Source organism: Zalophus californianus, chromosome 16 (genome assembly GCF_009762305.2).
Source record: "Zalophus californianus isolate mZalCal1 chromosome 16, mZalCal1.pri.v2, whole genome shotgun sequence".
NCBI classification, from domain to species: domain Eukaryota; kingdom Metazoa; phylum Chordata; class Mammalia; order Carnivora; family Otariidae; genus Zalophus; species Zalophus californianus.
This window is the reverse complement of record NC_045610.1, coordinates 2,440,820-2,458,076: the sequence shown is the minus strand read 5'-3', so window position 1 is coordinate 2,458,076 and position 17,257 is coordinate 2,440,820. Positions and strand designations below refer to the sequence as shown.

At 63.4% G+C, this 17,257-nt stretch overlaps 2 protein-coding genes across 2 annotated transcripts; one reads left to right on the top strand and one right to left on the bottom strand.

Moving 5' to 3' along the window:
* Positions 1 to 14: 14 nt before the first annotated feature.
* Positions 15 to 15,352, bottom strand: NLGN2 (neuroligin 2). The gene is given in 10 exon segments (XM_027568634.2): positions 15 to 2,127; positions 2,130 to 2,361; positions 4,026 to 4,622; positions 4,974 to 5,166; positions 5,301 to 5,486; positions 5,681 to 5,830; positions 8,001 to 8,051; positions 8,490 to 8,579; positions 11,464 to 12,165; positions 14,613 to 15,352. Coding segments are annotated over 9 exon segments (2,601 nt in total). The 5' UTR covers positions 11,921 to 12,165; positions 14,613 to 15,352; the 3' UTR covers positions 15 to 1,482.
* Positions 15,353 to 16,099: 747 nt separating this feature from the next.
* Positions 16,100 to 17,223, top strand: TMEM256 (transmembrane protein 256). The gene is made up of 4 exons (XM_027568657.1): positions 16,100 to 16,244; positions 16,548 to 16,579; positions 16,805 to 16,885; positions 17,003 to 17,223. The coding sequence occupies exons 1-4, from the start codon at positions 16,160 to 16,162 to the stop codon at positions 17,144 to 17,146; spliced, it is 342 nt and encodes a 113-aa protein (XP_027424458.1). The 5' UTR covers positions 16,100 to 16,159; the 3' UTR covers positions 17,147 to 17,223.
* The last annotated feature ends 34 nt before the right edge of the window (positions 17,224 to 17,257 follow it).

Here is a 17,257-nt window from a genome sequence, read left to right as displayed (position 1 = left end):
CCCCCCCCCCCGTCTGTCCCTCAGCACCGCTGATCTCAGTCCCTCCCCAGCCTGCCCCGGGAGGCCTTGCCCCCTGCGCCCTCCTTCCACGGCTCCTTTCCTTCAGCCCTGGCGGCGGATGGAAGGGGGGCCTCGTCAAAGAAGGGGATGGGCGGCTGACGGGAGGAGGTGCCCTGACGCTGACACAGGGCGGCTTCAAGGAGGAAGACGGAGATGGGAGGAGAGACACGGAGGCAGAGGGGGGGAAGGAGACACAGGGAAGGGAGGAGAGACAGGCGGGACCCCTTTCGCTGCCGCTTCCGTCCCCCGGAGCCCACCCGTCCCCACATTTGCCTGTCCTGGCCCAGGACTGGGGGATCCTTGGCACACTTTGGGGGTCTTCCCCGCCCCTCAAACCCACCTAACCCAGTTTGGCACGGAGGAGCAATGGTCTGAGGATTGAGGGAAAGGCTGTCCCCAGACCCCAGGGAGGGCTTTGGTCAAACATGCATGGCCTCTGTGGGTGGCACGCAACGCCCCCCAACTTGACACCTCTTGGGGGGGGAGACGGCGCAGAGCTCTGCCCCCAGGATTTGTACACTCCCCCTCCACACTCAGCTTAGGTCAGGCTGAGGTCTGTCCCCACCTGCTGGGCGGGGAGGAGCTAAGTGCTAGGCCTCAGGCCCCAGAGCCCGGGGATTGCTGGCGGGAAAGGGGCCGTCTGCATGGGAAAACACACATCCACATGCAAGAACAGGTTTCCACTCCGAGACGCCTGTCCTGGACCCGCGGGAAAACAAGTTCCCAGGCAGCACAGGGACGCCCGCATCTCCTCCCTTCCCCCTGGCAGGAAATCCTACCCGGAGCACAGGCTTCACATATGCCATGGAGGAAAAACATGCTTCGCTGGGGCAGAGGGGGCTGTGGGGCACCGAGTGGGAGTGGGGGGGGGCACGACTGATTTCCTCGGTACCTTCCCAAGGGTCACTGTCCATGAACACACCACTTCCAGGGTCTCCATGGGGTGGGGAGGTGGGGGGAGGGGGGAAAGGCATGAGGGAACGGGAATCTGGGGTACAAATCCCCACAGGAATTCTTTTGAGGGGGCCAACATGTGTCCAGGGCGGCAAAAAAAAAAACACCTCACCCTGCACATGGGAAAACACACCCCCTCGTGAGAAAGCAGGCCTCCACGTGGGGAAACACGTCCGAGTTTCCACACACCGAAGAAGACTGGTGTCCCAATGGAGGGCACGAAACACCCCCCGTTGTTCCGAGGCCCCGGTCCAGAGAGGAGGACGGGCCGCTGGGCATGGGAAAGACACGCATCCTGGTGCGGAACCCCATGTCCACCTAGGGCTCCCCGCCGTGGGGCACGTCCGGAGCGCGCGGGAAGCCTGCGGCCAGTCCTCCTTCCCTGCCTCCTGAGCCGCGCGGCCCACCCGCGGCGGCGGCGGGCGGGGAGGGCTGGGGAGGAGGGCCTCCCCCCCCCCCAGCCGCCCCCTATACCCGAGTGGTGGAATGGGGGTGCGGTAGCGTGTTGTTGTGGCGGGTAGCGGTGGGGGGCGGCGGGGGGAAGGGCCCGAAGGGGTGCAGGGAGGGGGGGGGGGGGGGGGGCGGCGGGGGCCCCAGGCCGCTGGGCAGCAGGGTCAGGGCCCCGGGGGCCAGCAGAGGCACATCGTCCGGCGCTCGGCGCAGGGCCAGGGTGTAGTCGGGCGGGCAGGCGGGGCGCAGGGCCTCGGCGGGGTCCGCCCCGACGCCCCCGGCCCGCTTCAGCTGCAGGGACACCAGCTCCTCCTCGGGCGGCAGCTCGCGGCCGGCGGCGGGGAGCAGGGGACCCCCGCCGGGCACCCCGGAGCCCGAGCCGCCGGGGGGGCTGAGCCGCCGGCACCGCAGCTCCTGCCGCCGGTCCCGCTTGTAGTAGAGGGCGGCGAAGGCCAGGATGTTGAGGAAGAGGAGCGAGGCGCCCACGGCCACCGTGACGCTGAGCTCGGTGGAGTAGTCTCGGGAGTCCCCGGGGAAGCGGTCGTAGGCGCGCGGGCCTGGCTCGGGCTCGGGCTCCGGTGGCAGGGTGGCGGGCGGCGGCGGGCGGCGGGTGCCCGGGGCGCCGGGGGGGCGGGCGCGGCGGCCAGCGCGTGGCGTAGGGGGGGCAGGCGCGTGGTGGTGGTGAAGAGCTCCGTGTGCAGGTTGTGCAGGTGCGGCACGAGCTCCAGCCAGAAGGCCACCTTGTTGGCGCGGTAGTTGTCGCGCACGCGCGGCTTCAGGCCGATGTGCAGGTACTGCTTCTCCTTGCTGTTGAACTTGCTCCACACCACCTCCTCGAAGCGGTTGGGCTTGGTGTGGATGAACTTGGTGTCCTGCGGCACCGGCTGGTTGGGGTCGCTGCGGGCACAGGAGGGGGGTAAGGAGAAGTGAGGGGGAGGTCCCATGGGGGGGGCGGGGGGAGGGTGTGTGTGGGAGGGGTGGGCAGGGAGACGCGCAGAGATGCAAAGATGCAGAGGGCCGGGACACAGAAGGAAAGCCTGAGAACAAGAGAGAGGCGGAAGAGACAGAGAAACTGCCCCAGACAGGCAGGGGTGAGGTCGGAGGGGCAGAGGTGAGGTCGGAGGAGCAGAGACGGGGGGAGGTGAGGACGGAGGGGCAGAGGTGAGGTCGGAGGAGCAGAGACGGGGGAGGTGAGGACGGAGGGGCAGAGGTGAGGACGGAGGGGCAGAGGCGGGTGGAGGTGAGGGCGCAGGGGCAGAGGTGAGGACGGAGGGGCAGAGGCGGGCGGAGGTGAGGGCGCAGGGGCAGGGACGGGCGGAGGTGAGGACCGAGGGGCAGAGACGGGCGGAGGTGAGGACCGAGGGGCAGAGGTGGGCGGAGGTGAGGACGCAGGGGCAGGGACGGGCGGAGGTGAGGGCGCAGGGGCAGAGATGGGCGGAGGTGAGGTCGGAGGGGTAGAGGTGAGGACGGAGGGGCAGAGGTGAGGTCGGAGGAGCAGAGGCGGGCGGAGGTGAGGACGGAGGGGCAGAGGTGAGGACGGAGGGGCAGAGGCGGGCGGAGGTGAGGACGCAGGGGCAGAGGTGAGGACGGAGGGGCAGAGGCCGGCGGAGGTGAGGGCGCAGGGGCAGGGACGGGCGGAGCTGAGGACAGAGGGGCAGAGGTGAGGACGGAGGGGCAGAGATAGGCGGAGGTGAGGACCGAGGAGCAGAGGCGGGCGGAGGTGAGGACGCAGGGGCAGGGATGGGCGGAGGTGAGGGCGCAGGGGCAGAGACGGGCGGAGGTGAGGTCGGAGGGGTAGAGGTGAGGACGGAGGGGTAGAGGTGAGGACGGAGGGGCAGGGACGGGCGGAGGTGAGGGCGCAGGGGCAGAGGCAGGCGGAGGTGAGGGCGCAGGGGCAGAGACGGGGCAGAGGTGATGGTGGAGGGGCAGAGGTGAGGACGGAGGGGCAGAGGTGAGGACGGAGGGGCAGAGGCGGGCGGAGGTGAGGTCGGAGGAGCAGAGACGGGCGGAGGTGAGGACAGGGGCAGAGACGGGCAGAGACATAGCCGGGGAGAGAGGCAGAATCTGAGCCTGAGTGAGACAGACACATTTCGGAACAGAGGCACAAAGACAGGAGACAGCCAGCCAGGGTGAGACCAGCGAGCAAAAAACCAACCGATGGAGAGAGTAGAGGGAAAGGCAGAGGTATCAGTGGATTCGAAGAGAGCGATGTAGAGACAGAGACAGAGACAGACACAAATCCTTACCCAGATAGACAGCCCAGGGCATCAGACGGAGAGCAGAGTGCCAGGAGAGACAGACCCGGAGCCAAAGCCACCAAGGGTGCCGGCCCCCCCTCCCCCCCGGAAGGACAGGACCCTCTCTGACACTGGTCAATCTCCAACGGGCAGCCCAGTGCCTGGCACAGAGAAGAAGGTGTCCAGCAGGTGTCTGGGTCGGGAAGGCAATGATGGAGGAATGACTGTGTGAGGAGTGGGGGACAGGGCGCCGAGGATGCAGGGCGTGGGTGCCTTGGCCTGCGGGGGGGGGGAGGGACCCCACCCAGCCCCGCTGACCCTCACCCAGTCTTGGCGAAGTTGGTCCAGTAGGTCATGACCACAGCGCTGAGCATGACGTCATTCTTGGAGAAGTTGCAGGGGAAGAGGTCGGTGGCGCCCACCATGGGCACGCCAAAGACGTAGGGCAGCTCGTCCCCATGCGCTGCGTCCGCCCAGTCGGGCCGGCCCTCAGCCTGGCAGTGGTGGTAGAAGGTATAAAAGTAGACAGGGGACTGGTAGTCGGCGTGCAGCTTGGCAGTGGCCACAGCCGGTGCCACCCACTGGTGGTCTGTGAAGAGCGCCAGCAGAGTCTTTCTCCGCATCTCGCCGTTGTCCCGGTCGGCCCAGTCGGTGTACATAAACTTGATGGTCTCCCGAAGCACGTCCTTGCCCTCCGGGTAGCCGTACAGGTTGTCCACAAAGTTGGAGACGGTGAAGTCAAAGGCGCTGGCGGACACGCCGTCCTCGCTCTCCGCCGAGTCCTCTACGAACTTGAGGCCTTCTCCTTGGTTGACGCCAATGAGCATGTCGTAGTTGAGGAATTCTCCCTGCTGCATGAGGATCTCAGGGTCATCGGGGACGACGTCACCGTCCACCACGGGCCCGAAGGCGATGTGGTAGCTGGGGAGAAGGGGTCAGGGTCTCATCACCTGCTCCCTGGCCTCCTCTCAGCTCCTAGCCTGCCGGGCCCTCTGCTCAGAAGACCCTTCCTTCTCCCCCGGGTCAAATCTCCTGAGTCCTTCAGGGCGCTCAGCCTCTCGGGAAGTGTTCCCCGATGCGCTTCGTGGCCCCTTGTGCACCCTCGCTCTGTTTGGGTGCCTCCACGTGGGGCAGGCTCCCGAGGGAAGGAGGCAGGGCCAGCAGAGGGGCCTGCAGCCGGACGGAGTGCCCGCGGGCACCTCGCACCCTGAACCGCCTTGGGAGCAGCGAGGCGAGCAGCCGCCAGGCCCCGGCCCTCCCCCGCCCCCATACCGGGCGGGCTGCACGTCTTGGTCCACCAGCTCCCGGGGGGGCTTCCGGCGCAGGCACTCCACCGCCTCGGCGCTGTCCTCCCGGTCACAGCCCACTTTGGCGGCCAGCAGCCGCGTGTACTTGAGCGGCTGGTAGTTGACAGACCAGCTGGAGATGGCCGTGCCGCTCTGGGCGATGGCCTTCTGGAACAACCCTGGCAGGACAGGCGCAGGCTTCAGGCTGGGCTTGTCTGCGCCCAGGGTGGGAAGTGGGGGAGGGGGGGGAACCCGGTGGGCGTCAGCAGGTGGGAACGGGGCCGGGAGGGGCAGGCCGAGGCCTGGCTGGTACCTTCCGAATGGTGAGAGAGGATCAGAAGGTTGACACACGAGGCCCCGGCCCCCGATCCAAAGATGGTGATGCGCTCGGGGTCACCCCCAAAGTGGGCAATGTTCTCACTGAGCCAGCGCAGGGCCTGGATCTGGTCCAGGAGTCCATAGTTGCCTTTTGCAGCCTGGTCCCCGGTGCTGAGAAAGCCTGGAAGCACAGGAGGAAAGGGGCTTCCTGGGGGTGTCCGAGCACCCTCGCCCCCCTTTCTGGGCAGCTCAGTCCAGCCCAGAGGCCATTCTGTTTCTGCCGGGTCTAGAGGAACACCGCCCACCGGGCTCCCCCGCAACGCGCCCCCCCCCCCGCCCAGCCCCCAGCCCCTCGAGTTGGCTGCCCACCCTCACCGAGCACCCCCAGGCGGTAGTTGAGCGTGGCCACGATGACATTGCCATAGGCGGCCAGCACGGAGCCATCGAACATATTCCCGGTGCCCTCCATGTAGGAGCCGCCATGCAGAAACAGCATCACCGGCTTCTTCCCAGAGTCCCGGATATCTGCGTGGGGAGGGGGTGGGCGGTGGGCCAAGGTTGGGGGACAAGAACACAGTCAGACCAGCAGCAGCACCGCCCAGCTCCCAGGCCTGCGGAGGACCAGCCCGGAGCTCAGGGGACACGTCTCTCCCGTCCCTGGGGGGGCAAGACCGGATTCCCCTCCCTCCCTCCCCACGGAGCCCTGGCCGAGGGTCCCACCCCACCTCCTGCCGGCCTGCCCCGCGACACTTCTCCAAACGCCAGACAGGCCTTCCAAGAAGCCTAAGAGGTGGGGGGGACCCTCCCCAGGGCATCTGCTGGATCCAGGGGACGCCCTCCCCACACACACACAGCAAATCTCCTTCCTGCTCCGAGGCAGAGCAAACTCCCAAGGTGGGCTCTAGCGCTAGAGATGCTGGGAGGGTCCGGGCGGTTGCTCAGACTCGGGCCTTGGGTCTCAGGTCCACGTGGTAGCCTGGTCTGTGGGTGAGGGGGTGCCAGCCTAGGGTCCCTGGGGGCCTGGTCTCCTCCCCGCCCTAATTCCTTTCTAGGTCACCTCCCCAGTTACCATGGCAACCCCCAGCCTAATTACTGTGGCAGGAGGCAGGGTGGGAAAGAGCCTGCTTGATAAAGCCAGGGTACGGCTCTTTAGTCTCAGACGCCCCCCACCCCCCCCGCTGGCCTGACCCTGGGTTCTGCACTGGACGCCCCTCTTGCCCTGTCCCCAAAGAATCCCACTAATCACTGCCACGTGACCAGGCTGAAGCGTGACAGACTCCGGAAGAGGGTGGGAGTCTGAGAGGGCTTGCCAAGGTCCCCAAGGCTGTCTGGCCAGTACCCTTCCTTGCAGCCCTCCATGATTCAGCCACAGCGCCCGCTGGGGTCCCCCATGGCCCACAGGCCCTCCTCTCTCTTGACACTTGCAATCTCTGGCTAGGCTGGGCATTCAACAAACCAGAGCCAGGCCTGGGCCTCCACAGCCAGTCCCCAGCGGCTCTGCTTGCCTCCGTTCTCCTGCTAGAAACTTTTGTCCTGCCAGGAGGTGAGCCCACAGGACACTGAGACATTCTCCTCCACCCCTACGGACAGCTTGCGGCCTCCAGTCTCTTAAGACCTTCTCCGCCCCCTCCCTCCACCTGGTGGGCTCTGCCCTCTCCGTGCCCTCTCCAAAGCCTGCTCTTCCCCCCCTTCCGGAACCTCCCGTGGCCTTCCAGCCAGACTCAGGCCAGAGTCTCCTCCCTGCAAGGCCCTCTCTTCAAGTGCTCAGTTCTCCCCCTCCCCCCCACCCGTCCCCTCCACTCCCAGTGTGGGGGGAGGGGGGGTCCGAAAGGGAAGGAGCAGGGAGGGGGGCTGGGGCAACAAGAAATTCAAAACCAACAACAAAAAAACAGGATCAAGAAAGAAGAAAGAAAGAAAAAAACAACAACCAAAAAGCAAGAAGCTCTTGAGGGGCAGGGGGGGCAGATTCAACAAGAAAAGAAAAAAAAAAAAACAACAACAAAAAACCAAAAACAAAAAACCAAAAAGATCCGTTTTTTTTGGAAAAAAAGAAAAAAAGAAAAAAGTTCTTTGCATTTTTTTTTCAAAATTTTGTGGTGAAACTTCAAGATATTGGGCCCTGTTTTCAAAAATTTCCAAATTCTTTAATTCGCTTCAAATGTCTGCATTTTCTGCATCTGACAGGCTTTTGGAAAATTGTAGGTTTGTTTCTGATGTTTCAATTGTGCCATCAATTTGCCAACTTAAAAATTGTTTTTTTCAAATGTAGTTTTGCTCCAAATTAAAGTTGGTTTTGTTTTGTTTTGTTTTCAAATGTTACATTTCGCAAGTCTCCAAACAGTCCAAATTGCTGTCGAACTCTAAACATTTTATCCAATTCTTTGGTGGTTTTGTTTTGTTTTGTTTTGTTTTCTCTGACATTCCAATTTCTTTTTTCACTTATATTTTTGGCCGTGTTTAGCTTGGCTTGCAGGTTTGCTAGTGGGTCCAACATTGTTCAAATTTCGTTTGAAGTTTTCATAATTCTTTTTTCCAATTATTACAAATTTTTCTTTTCTTTTCTTTTTCGTTTTTAGTTGGGAGAAACGACTGAGGGGCCTTGAGGGCTGTGGGGGGCGGGGCATTTAGTTAGGGGCCGGGCCTTGAGCATCCTCTAATCAGCAACCACATGCAGCAGCAGGATTTTTAAATCTACCTGTGTCTGGCGGATTGAGCGTCGCCTCGTCACGTTTTTTTGTGAGCGGACCTAAGACCGGGAACACAAAACAGAGAAAAAAGGACAATTTTGTGGGGAAAAGATGGGGGTCGGGGGGAGGCGGTGGATGGGGAGGGGAGGACAGAAAGCAGAAAAGGGGAGGGTGGAGGGCAGAAAAAATAAGCCAAAAAAAGCAAAATTTGTTTGCAAGAAAAAGAAACCAAGAAAAGAGAAAAACGTTTTCTACAACCCAAATTTGTTTCCCCTCCCCGGAAAAAGTCATGCCCCAAAGAAAAGGTTGGGTTGTGGGGGGGGGGGTGCCTGAGTGGGCTGAGGCCTGTTTTAAGACATATTGACTTGGCTTGTCGCAGTGTTTGCTAATGGCTGGAAACGAAACGGTGTTAGAGGTGGGGGTCGGGGTGGGGAGGGGAGGCCCATCCCCAAGCCCCGGAGGCCAAGGCCAGCTGTGCCACCAGAGTCCCCACTCACACAAGGCCCTCTTCGGGGCCGGCCGGGCACCTGCCTGTTCCCCCAGGCTGCGAGGGAGGGGCTGCAGCAGAAAGGACCCATCTGGAGAATCTGGAGGGCAGAGCGTAGGATGGGGTTGGGGGCCGCCCGCCCCTGCAGCTCACAGCCCCTTCAAGCCCTCGGCTCCCCACTGGAGGGCTGGGGCCAGGTCAGCTAGGGCCGCCTGCCCGCCTGCCCAGCCTCTCACCCGGCCAGCATTCCTCTTCCATCCGCACTCAGGGGCCTGGCTTCTCACCCCACCTCCCCGATGTGGGGCGAAGCAGGGAAAGGGGTCATCAGGTCTTGCCCTCCATTTCACCTCTTCCCTCTGCACCCCCCAACCTCCTCCCTCACCCAGGCCTACTCTCCCCCCACCAAGAACGGTCAACTGCCCACCAGGGACATGAGCACCTCCCCCCGTCCCCCGCCCTGCCCGACACTGTTCTGATGCCAGAAAGCCCCCCTCCCCAATTCGGGGTTCAGTCCACAAATAGGGAACAGGAAACACAGTGCCCTGAGCCAGCCTGACACATAAGGGGCCAGGAGGTGCTGGGAGGCACGAAGTGTTCCCCTGGTCAAGGAAAGGCCCCAGACTGGGCTCAGAGTTTGGTTCCAGGCTTCTTTCAGAAGGGGAAATCGGTTGCGGGGGGGAGCTGGAAGCCAGAAATCAGAGGGGATCCCCCTGCTGATTGGTTTCTCCTCATTGGCATGGGCACGGATGGGTCGGCAAGGTCCAGGCCAGCCACTGAAGGCTTCTCCCAACTGGTGATGATTGCCCCATAGGGACCCATTAGGATTGGGGTCTGTTCTCTACAACAGGATGGGAATGGGGATGAAATCAGCAGGGCATGCGTGAGCGTGAGAATACTGCGTGTGTGTGTGCGCGCGCGCGTGCACGCGCACCTGCCTGAGTCAACATCTTCCTTGCAGAGCTGGTGTGAAGATTCAGTGAGATCACCTGAATGTGTCAGGCCCCAAGCAGCTCTGTGATAAGCGATGGTTAAAAATACAGAAGGTGTGGGCATAGGTGGTGTGGGGGGCAGGGTGGACATTGTGTGTGGAGGTGTTGGGGTGGACAGCCCATTGGTGGTAAGTCTTGGGTGGAGATTCCACATGAGGGGTGAGGAGATAGCCCACTGAGGGGGACACTGGCATGGACAGCCTACAAGGAGGTGGGAGCGGGGCGGAGAGGCTGTGAGTGGAGAGCATGGAGATGGACAGGCTGCGTAGAGGTCCTGCAGTGAATGATTCAGAGGCCATTGTGAAGGGCAGGCTGCTGGGTTAGGTGGCCCACGAGAGGGCAGGGGGATGTGGGGTGGGTGGCTCTCCCATGGAGTGTGACGGCACATAGGGCGTACTGGGGTAAAGAGTCTATTAGGGTGCTTGGGATCTGGATGGGATTGGAGTGGATGACACTTGCGTGCATTGTGGGCATGGGTTGCTAGGAGGCATGGTTTCCATGGGAGGGGTATTAGTGTTATGGGGTGCACGGCTGGGAGGAAGAACAGAGGGCGGATGGTTGGAGCCCGAGGTGCTGGGAGTGAGGTGTTTGAGTGCCTGATCTGCAGGTAGGGTGTAGGCTCGCTGGGTGTGCTGTCCCAGCCCGAGCTAGGATACAGGTGGTCTGTAGGTAGAGTTGGGGTGAGCAAAGCTTGGGAAGTGTGGAGGGTGTTGGGGGCTGTGGTGTGAGGGGCCACGTGCAGGGTTATTGGGGCCAAGGTCTCTGTATGGGTGTTTCCAGGACACATGATCTCTAACTGGGCATACTGGGGAGCGTGGGTCTATGTGGGTGATAGGGTACACAGTTTCCGAGAGGCGTTGGGGTGTGTGCTGTGTGAGGGCCCTGGGAATTTGGATACGTGGGATGTTGGAGCACGTGGCCAGTGTGCAGGTTGGTGGGGTACCTGACCCCGTGTGCTGAGGAGTTGCGATTCCCGGGGTGTAGTGGCACGTGGGCACCTGACGTGCGGGTAGCTGGTGCCTACAGTGTCCATACAGGGGTTCCTGGGTACCAGGCCCGAGTGTATAGTTGGCGGAAAGCGGCCTGCCAGAGGGGGCCTCTGTGGAGTGTCAGAAGGCTAACGCGGGGCTGTTCATGAGGCCGGGCTTGGGGGCCGGCTGAAGTTCTGCTGAGCACCTCTGTTGGAGACAGTTGGAAGGTACTCTGAAAGATACTCTGTGCGCCGAAGGTTGGCTCGTGGAGAACTTTCCGGGACAGTGTGCTGGGGGTGCTGGGAGCGCTGCCTTGGTGAACTGGACAGCTCCTTCTCCAGGAGAGCCGGCCACGGGGGTCCGGGAGCCCAGAGGGAAAGATGTTCTCAGGGGGATGGGCCGGCTGTGCTGTGAAGGAGGGGCCCTCCCTGATCCTTCAGGGGTGTGTCAGGGGTCAGGGGACGGAGGTTTGGGAGGAAGACGCACTAAGCTGGCGGGAGGCGCTGGGGATGCGATGGGATAGACGGAAGTGTGCCCATGCACGCCGGGAGGAAAAAGGAGGTGTCTCTGTTGTGTCTGAGGTGTAGAAGGAACCAAAGTGGGTACTTCTCAGGGACAAGCCGGGTCCTGGGGGTGGGAGGTGGGACAGCGCTGGGGTGGGCGGCTGGGGGTGGGGGGAGATGCTTCCAGTGCCTGCTGGCCCTCGGTGGCCACTGTGTGTGTGCCTTGGCGGGGATGGGGTCTATCAGCCCAGCTTGGTACCTGCTGCTCGCTCTGCGGGCACAAGGACCTTCTGGGGTGGCTGTCTGCAGGGTCGTTCCTGCGGCTGCCTGGCAGGCCCCCGTCTCACCCTCGGGGGGGGGGGGGGGGAGGCACGCAGAGCCCGCAGGGCCACGCAGCCTCTGGCGGCCCCTACAAAGGCCCAGCTCCCGGCGGGGGGCGGGGGGGGGGGGAGCCCGGGGGTCTGCATGCGCGTGAGGGGGCTGCGTCCGCGGGGTGCCCAGCCTGGTGCTCGCGCCCTTACCGTCCTCGGTGGGCACGTAGAGGTTGAGATACAGGCAGTCCTCGCTCTGGTTCTGCACGTAGGTGGCGGCCGCCTCCAAGTTGTCGGTGAACCACACGGGCAGCATGATGGCGGGCAGCGCCCCGTGCAGGTTCTGCGGGCAGGCGGGCGGCAGGGTGGTGGCGTTGCGCACGCCGGGCCACGAGGCGGGGGCCTCGGGCGGCTGGAAACGGCGGGCGCCCAGGGGTGGCGTGGCGTAGGGCACGCCCAAAAACTGCACGACGGGGCCCAGGATCTCGTTGTTGAGCTCGCGCCGCACGCCGCGCACTCGCCCATAGGCCGTGTTCACCACTGGGAAGCGCTCCTCCCCGAGGCTGCTGAGGCCCAGGCCTGGGCCAACCGGGGAGCCGCCGCCGGGACCCCCTCCCCCCCGTTGAGCCCCTGCCAGCCCCACCAGACACAGCGCCAGGAGCCACATGCTGATCGGGGGACCCCCCCTCCCTCCCCGGGACCCCCCCCCTCGGAGAGAGAGAGAAGGGGGGGGAGAGGGAGGGAGGCCCCCCCTCGCCCCAGTAGGGAGGAGGGGGCGGGGGAAAGGAGGGAGGAGGGGGGTGGGGAGGGACCTGGGTTAGACTGGACAGAGAAAGGGTCTGTTCCTCTCCATGGAGGGGGCAAGGGGTGGGGAAGGGGAAGGAAGTGGGAGAAGGTGAAGGCAGGCCCGATCTGCAGGGAGGAGGCGCGGGGTATGCAAGAGACAGACAGACAGACAGACAGACAGACAGAAAAATACAGAGAAGTGGAAGAAGGGAAGGGAAATTGAACAGGGCAGACAGAAGGGAACAGGGAAACAAGAGACAAGTGGTTAGTGACTTGGAATTCAGACCAAGTTGCCCCCCACTTCTTCCGCCCTCAGGCCCCCTGCCTGGCACCTCCCCCCCGAACCCCAGCAACCCCATCCCCAAAGCAGGGACCCAGATAGAAAAGTCTAAGGCTAGGGATAGGGTCGGGACGTGGTATACACCCAGGACAGAGCCAGAGGAGAAGGAGGGCCAGCTCCCCAGACCCAGCATGCCCTCCCCACCCTTCCAGCTGCTTTATCCCTCACAGGCAGGCTCTCCTCAGGGACTCAGGAGTCCCAGTTCCCACCTCCCTGGGAGGGATGGGATAGACAAGGAAGAGAAAATAAAAATACCAAGTCATTAATTAGCAGGAAGTGGCGGGTTTTGTTTATACGTGTTAATTACTCCTGAGCTGTAATTTCATGGCATTGAACCCCCACCCCAGGCCAGACTGGGGCCTTTCTTGGGACCACACAATCCCAGCACCTTTTCCTCCCTTCAACAGCCCGTTCCCTACGGATCTGTGCAGCAGGGGAGGGAGGACCCCTTTTCCCTAGGTCTTCCTCATTTCTTCCATCAGAAGTTAAGGTGCCTTGAGGCAGGGGCTGGAGTAGGGAGGGGATGCTGCTGGAGGGGCAAATCCAGGGACGGATGCGTGATCCTGCAGCCCGTTGCTGGGCGACGGGATGCTGCCCCGCAATGTTACCTCGGCAACCGGCTGCAGCTTTAACCCTGGAGGGGGGTCTGGAGGAAGAGAGGAAGGGGCTGGCTTGGTTAGGGGGTACATTCAGGGCAGGAGGGCAGAGGCATGAGTCAGAATGCTAGAGTTTTCCCCAACCTTAGCATAGAGAAAGAAGTGTGTATGTTGAGGGGAGCGGGAGATTGGGGCATAGAGAACCCTAAAAGATCCGCCTCTTGCCCCTTGTTGGCCAATCAGAGCCTAGCCCTAGTGACCAGGCCTCTGGCTGAGGAGAAGGGATGCTGAGGTGGGTCTGGAGGGCATCCGATGCGGCCACGGACTGCCCCCCTCCCGCGGTCTCCAACAGCCTTGGACCCCAGATGCCTCTTCCGTGCATGGCATTCTGACCCATGTCCTGGGGGCAAACCTCGGCTGTCTTCTTGTCCCATCCCAGCTGTTTACCTCGCCTTCCCCTTGCCAGCCCCCCACAGTTGCTGCTCTGAAGCCTGGATGCTCAGGACACGGCAGGGGCAGGACCACAGACAAGATCAGACCGAAGGGGCAGACACCCAGGTCATTCGGGCAAGCCCCCCCCCGTCCCCCCCCCCCCCCCCCCCAGCCACCAGAGCTGTTTGCTGACGCGGGGTTTTCGGAGCCAGGCGCCAGCCCGCGGGTGGCTCTCTGCAGGTGTCAATTTATTCCAGAGATGAGGACACAGGAATCCTTACCGCACACACCCAGTCATGCCCTCCCCTCCTCAGGTCCTCTTAAGCTCCTGTCCCCCCATCAGCAGGCTTGGGGCTGGCTCCCTCAGGATCTCCTCTGTCTGTGCAGGGCTGGGTTCTGCTTCCACCGGCCCACCACTCCCTCCCCCTCCTACTAACACGGTCTGACTCTGCCCCCCCCCCCCCCCCCCACTTAAGGTACTTTGGGTCCCTGGCCTCCTGGCTGCCAGCTCCTTTCCCCTCTTCCCTCTCACTGGAGCCCTCCCCCCATCTCTCTCCCCTCCGTAGCGCTCCCTCAGAGCATCTTTCCTGGCCTCTTCCAGCTTGCTCCGGCTTCTGCCTTCAGTCTTTTTCCATCTCTCTCCTCCACATCTCCCTCCTTGCCCGTTTCTCAGCTCTCTCTCTCTCTCCTTCTAACCTCTTCCCCACGTTTCTCCCTTAAGCCCCTTCTCTCTCTGTCTCTCCCTCTCCCCTCTTTCCTACCTCTGTCTCCCCCATTTTCTCTCCCCATCTCTGTCTGCCACATCTTGCTCCCCCTCCTTCTCCCTATCCCTCTGCCTTGCTCTCTCCATTCCTGCCGGGGCCTGACTCCCCCAGCCGGGGAGAATTGAGGGAGGGGGGCTCGGGCCACAGGCCCCCCCCCTTCCTGCAGTGGGGAAAATGGCTTGGCCGGGAAGGGGAGAAGGAGGGGGAGGGGGAGATGGGAACACACGGGGTCTGTGGGCCCATTCAAAGGATCATTCATGGGCTGGAGAGAGGCAGAGACAAAGAGACCGAGACGCAGAGACACGGCGAGAGCATCCCTAGGCGGAGACACGCAGACAGAGCAGGCTAGGGGGAAACCAGGCGCAGGGAGAGAGACGGGGAGAAGGAGACCCCAGTGGACCGCCACGCACCCCCCTCCACCCGGCCCGGCTTAGCTCCTACCTGGCTCAGCCCTGGGGCCGTGGTGCCTCCATCCAGGGCTCCGAGTAGGGGGCGGACGGGCTTCGGGAGGGGGGCGGCGGCCTCTGAGCCCCCGCGGCCCCGCAGGCCCAGCCCCCGCCCGCAGCGCCTCACCGGGCGGGGGAGGGGGATCGCCCCAGCCCCGGGGGGCGGGGCCGGGACCCAGTCGATCCCCGGGGAAAGGAGAGGTAGGGGATGGGGTCAGGAGGAACCCGAGAACAGGGAACCCCGCAGTGGGGCCGGCGGAGCAAAGAGGGGGCAACGAGAAAGGACTGGATTGGGAATCCACTGGCTCCGTGGGCTGGCTTCGAGGGACCAGAAGGTGGTACCGGCGGAAGATCCTAAGGGATCGGGTGCAGGAGGAGGTGTCCACGGCAATCCCCAGGGGCCCGGAGCCCGGGAACGCAGGATCCGCGGTGCAGGGGCAGGGATCCAGCCGGAATCCTCGGGGAGGGGGAGGGATCTAGTCGATCCCGAGGGCGGGCGGGAGGGGGAGGTCCAGGGAGTCAGAGGAGGGCGGGAGCCGAGTCTGGAGCCCCGCGGTGGGGGTCGGCAGGGCTCCTAGGAGGGGAAGCAGGGGTAAGGGGGGAGGCTTCGGGGGATGCTCAGAAGCCAGGAGGCCCGGACTCCTGGCTCCGCGCGCCAGGGCCCACCCGCCCCGCGTCCATCCCAGCCCGAGAGTGATGATCCGCCGGCGGAGCAGCCGCAGCAGCCCCGCGCGTCACCGCGCGGCCGCCTCCCCCGCCCCCTGCGGAGAGAGCGGCGCACACCCCTCGCTCGCACCCGCCTGCCCGCCCGCCCTCCAGAGTGTGGGGGGATTGGAGACGGTGGAAGGGGGCGGGAGCTGACAGACCGACGGATGGACGAAACGGGCCGGGGCAGGGTGGAGACATTCCCCCCCCCCAGGTCTCCCACCCTCGGGGCTCTGGGGGTTGGTGGGTTGGGGGCGGGTAGGAGGCGGGGGGTGGGTGGGTGGTGAACCACAGGGGGCGGGGCATCATATGAAGAAGGCGGGGCCTTGCATATGTGGGCGGGACCATCTCGGTAGTGGGCGGGGTTTGACTGCGATGGGTGGGGCTTGGCTATACGAGCGCCCGCCTCTTTTTGGGAGTGGGTCTGGTTTAAAGCTGGAAAGGAGGAGCCAGTGGGGAAAGAGGCGGAACTTTGCGTGGGGACCGGGATCTTTGGAAATTGGCCGGAGGTGAGGGGGGGGTAGGTGTTAGAAGAAGCGATCAACTTTGAAAGTGGGCCAATCCGTGACGCAAATCCTCTAGTCCCGCCTCCCAACCCCGCCCCTCACTGCTCCGCTCCTCCGCCCCTAATTGGTTCTCGTTTCTCCGCCCGCCAGGCAGCTTCGCCACTCAGCAGAGGTTTTACACAGGCGCAAGTATCCGGGTGAGGACCTGGACGCTGAAATGAACCCGGCCCGGATTGGGCACCTGTGGACATCATTTGCATGGGAGGCCGGGATTGGCTGGCCTCTCGGGTGGCCTGGGTGGTGTTCGTCCGGCGCGTGACCATCCGCTGCCATGGCCCCGCCGGGGACTGCGTTCCGCCGCTTGGGCGCCTTGTCCGGAGCCGGGGCCTTAGGCTTGGCCTCCTACGGGGCGCACGGTCAGGGGGCTGGGGACGGAGCTCACACTGCGAGGGCGACGACCGTTGGTGGGGGGGGGTGTCCAGTGCAGGGGCGGGGTCTGTGGGAAGTGCCAGACAGCCCTCGGAGCCTGACCCTTTTAAGGCACCCCCCCCGACCCCGGCCCGGTCCAGTTTGGTTCCCAGAAGTGCCCATGCGTGTTTCCACCACTCAGAAGCCTCCTGGGGACATTCCTTATCGCCAGTGTCCACCTGGGTCCCGCCGGGAGTTGGGGCGGTCGAGGCCGGTGCTCGGACTGGTAACCTCTGCCTCTCCTTCCACAGGCGCCCAGTTTCCAGATGCCTACGGGAAGGAGGTGAAGTAACCGCGCTGGGGCTCCCCAGCTTCCGGGTCGACGAGCGCCCAAAGTCTGGGGTCGCCGCGGAAAGCAGGGGACGGGCGGAGCGCGGGGCTCCGGAGCGCCGAGGGCGGCCAGCCTGAGCCGTGGGTGCCTGGGGGAGAGGCCAGCCGGGATCCAGTCTCCAGCGTTGCTTAGGAAATGTAACCCCCCCACCCCCCCACCTTTCTCTTTTTCTTACAGCTCTTTGACAAGGCCAACAAACACCACTTCATACACAGCCTGGCCCTGCTAGGGGTGCCCCATTGCAGAAAGCCCCTCTGGGTAATCTTACCCCCCCCCCCCCCCCCCCCCCCCCGGCCGTGCCTAACCTTGACCAAGCCCCCGCTCCCTTTCTGTCAGCCCTTTTCTTACTGGTCTGCATTCTTGTGTCTCCTTCAGGCCGGGTTACTGCTAGCCTCTGGAACCACCTTATTCTGCACCAGCTTTTACTACCAGGCTCTGAGTGGAGACCCCAGCATCCAGACTTTGGCCCCTGTGGGAGGGAGCCTGCTCATCTTGGGCTGGCTTGCCTTGGCTCTTTGAGCTTCCTTGTGTTTGATTTCTGGGCACCTGGAGAGTTGGAGCAGGGAGGGGATTAAAAGAGAAAGGCAAATAAAGAACTTGAGTCTTTGTTCATCTTGGAGGAAGAAGGGT

What these genes read in the sequence shown, in the direction of transcription:
- TMEM256 (XM_027568657.1), top strand. Translation starts at nt 16,160, where the DNA reads ATGGCCCCGCCGGGGACTGCGTTCCGCCGCTTGGGCGCCTTGTCCGGA. An exon ending in CAGATGCCTACGGGAAGGAG is followed by an intron (nt 16,580 to 16,804) that starts GTGAAGTAACCG and finishes TTTTTCTTACAG; the next exon opens with CTCTTTGACAAGGCCAACAA. An exon ending in ATTGCAGAAAGCCCCTCTGG is followed by an intron (nt 16,886 to 17,002) that starts GTAATCTTACCC and finishes TGTCTCCTTCAG; the next exon opens with GCCGGGTTACTGCTAGCCTC.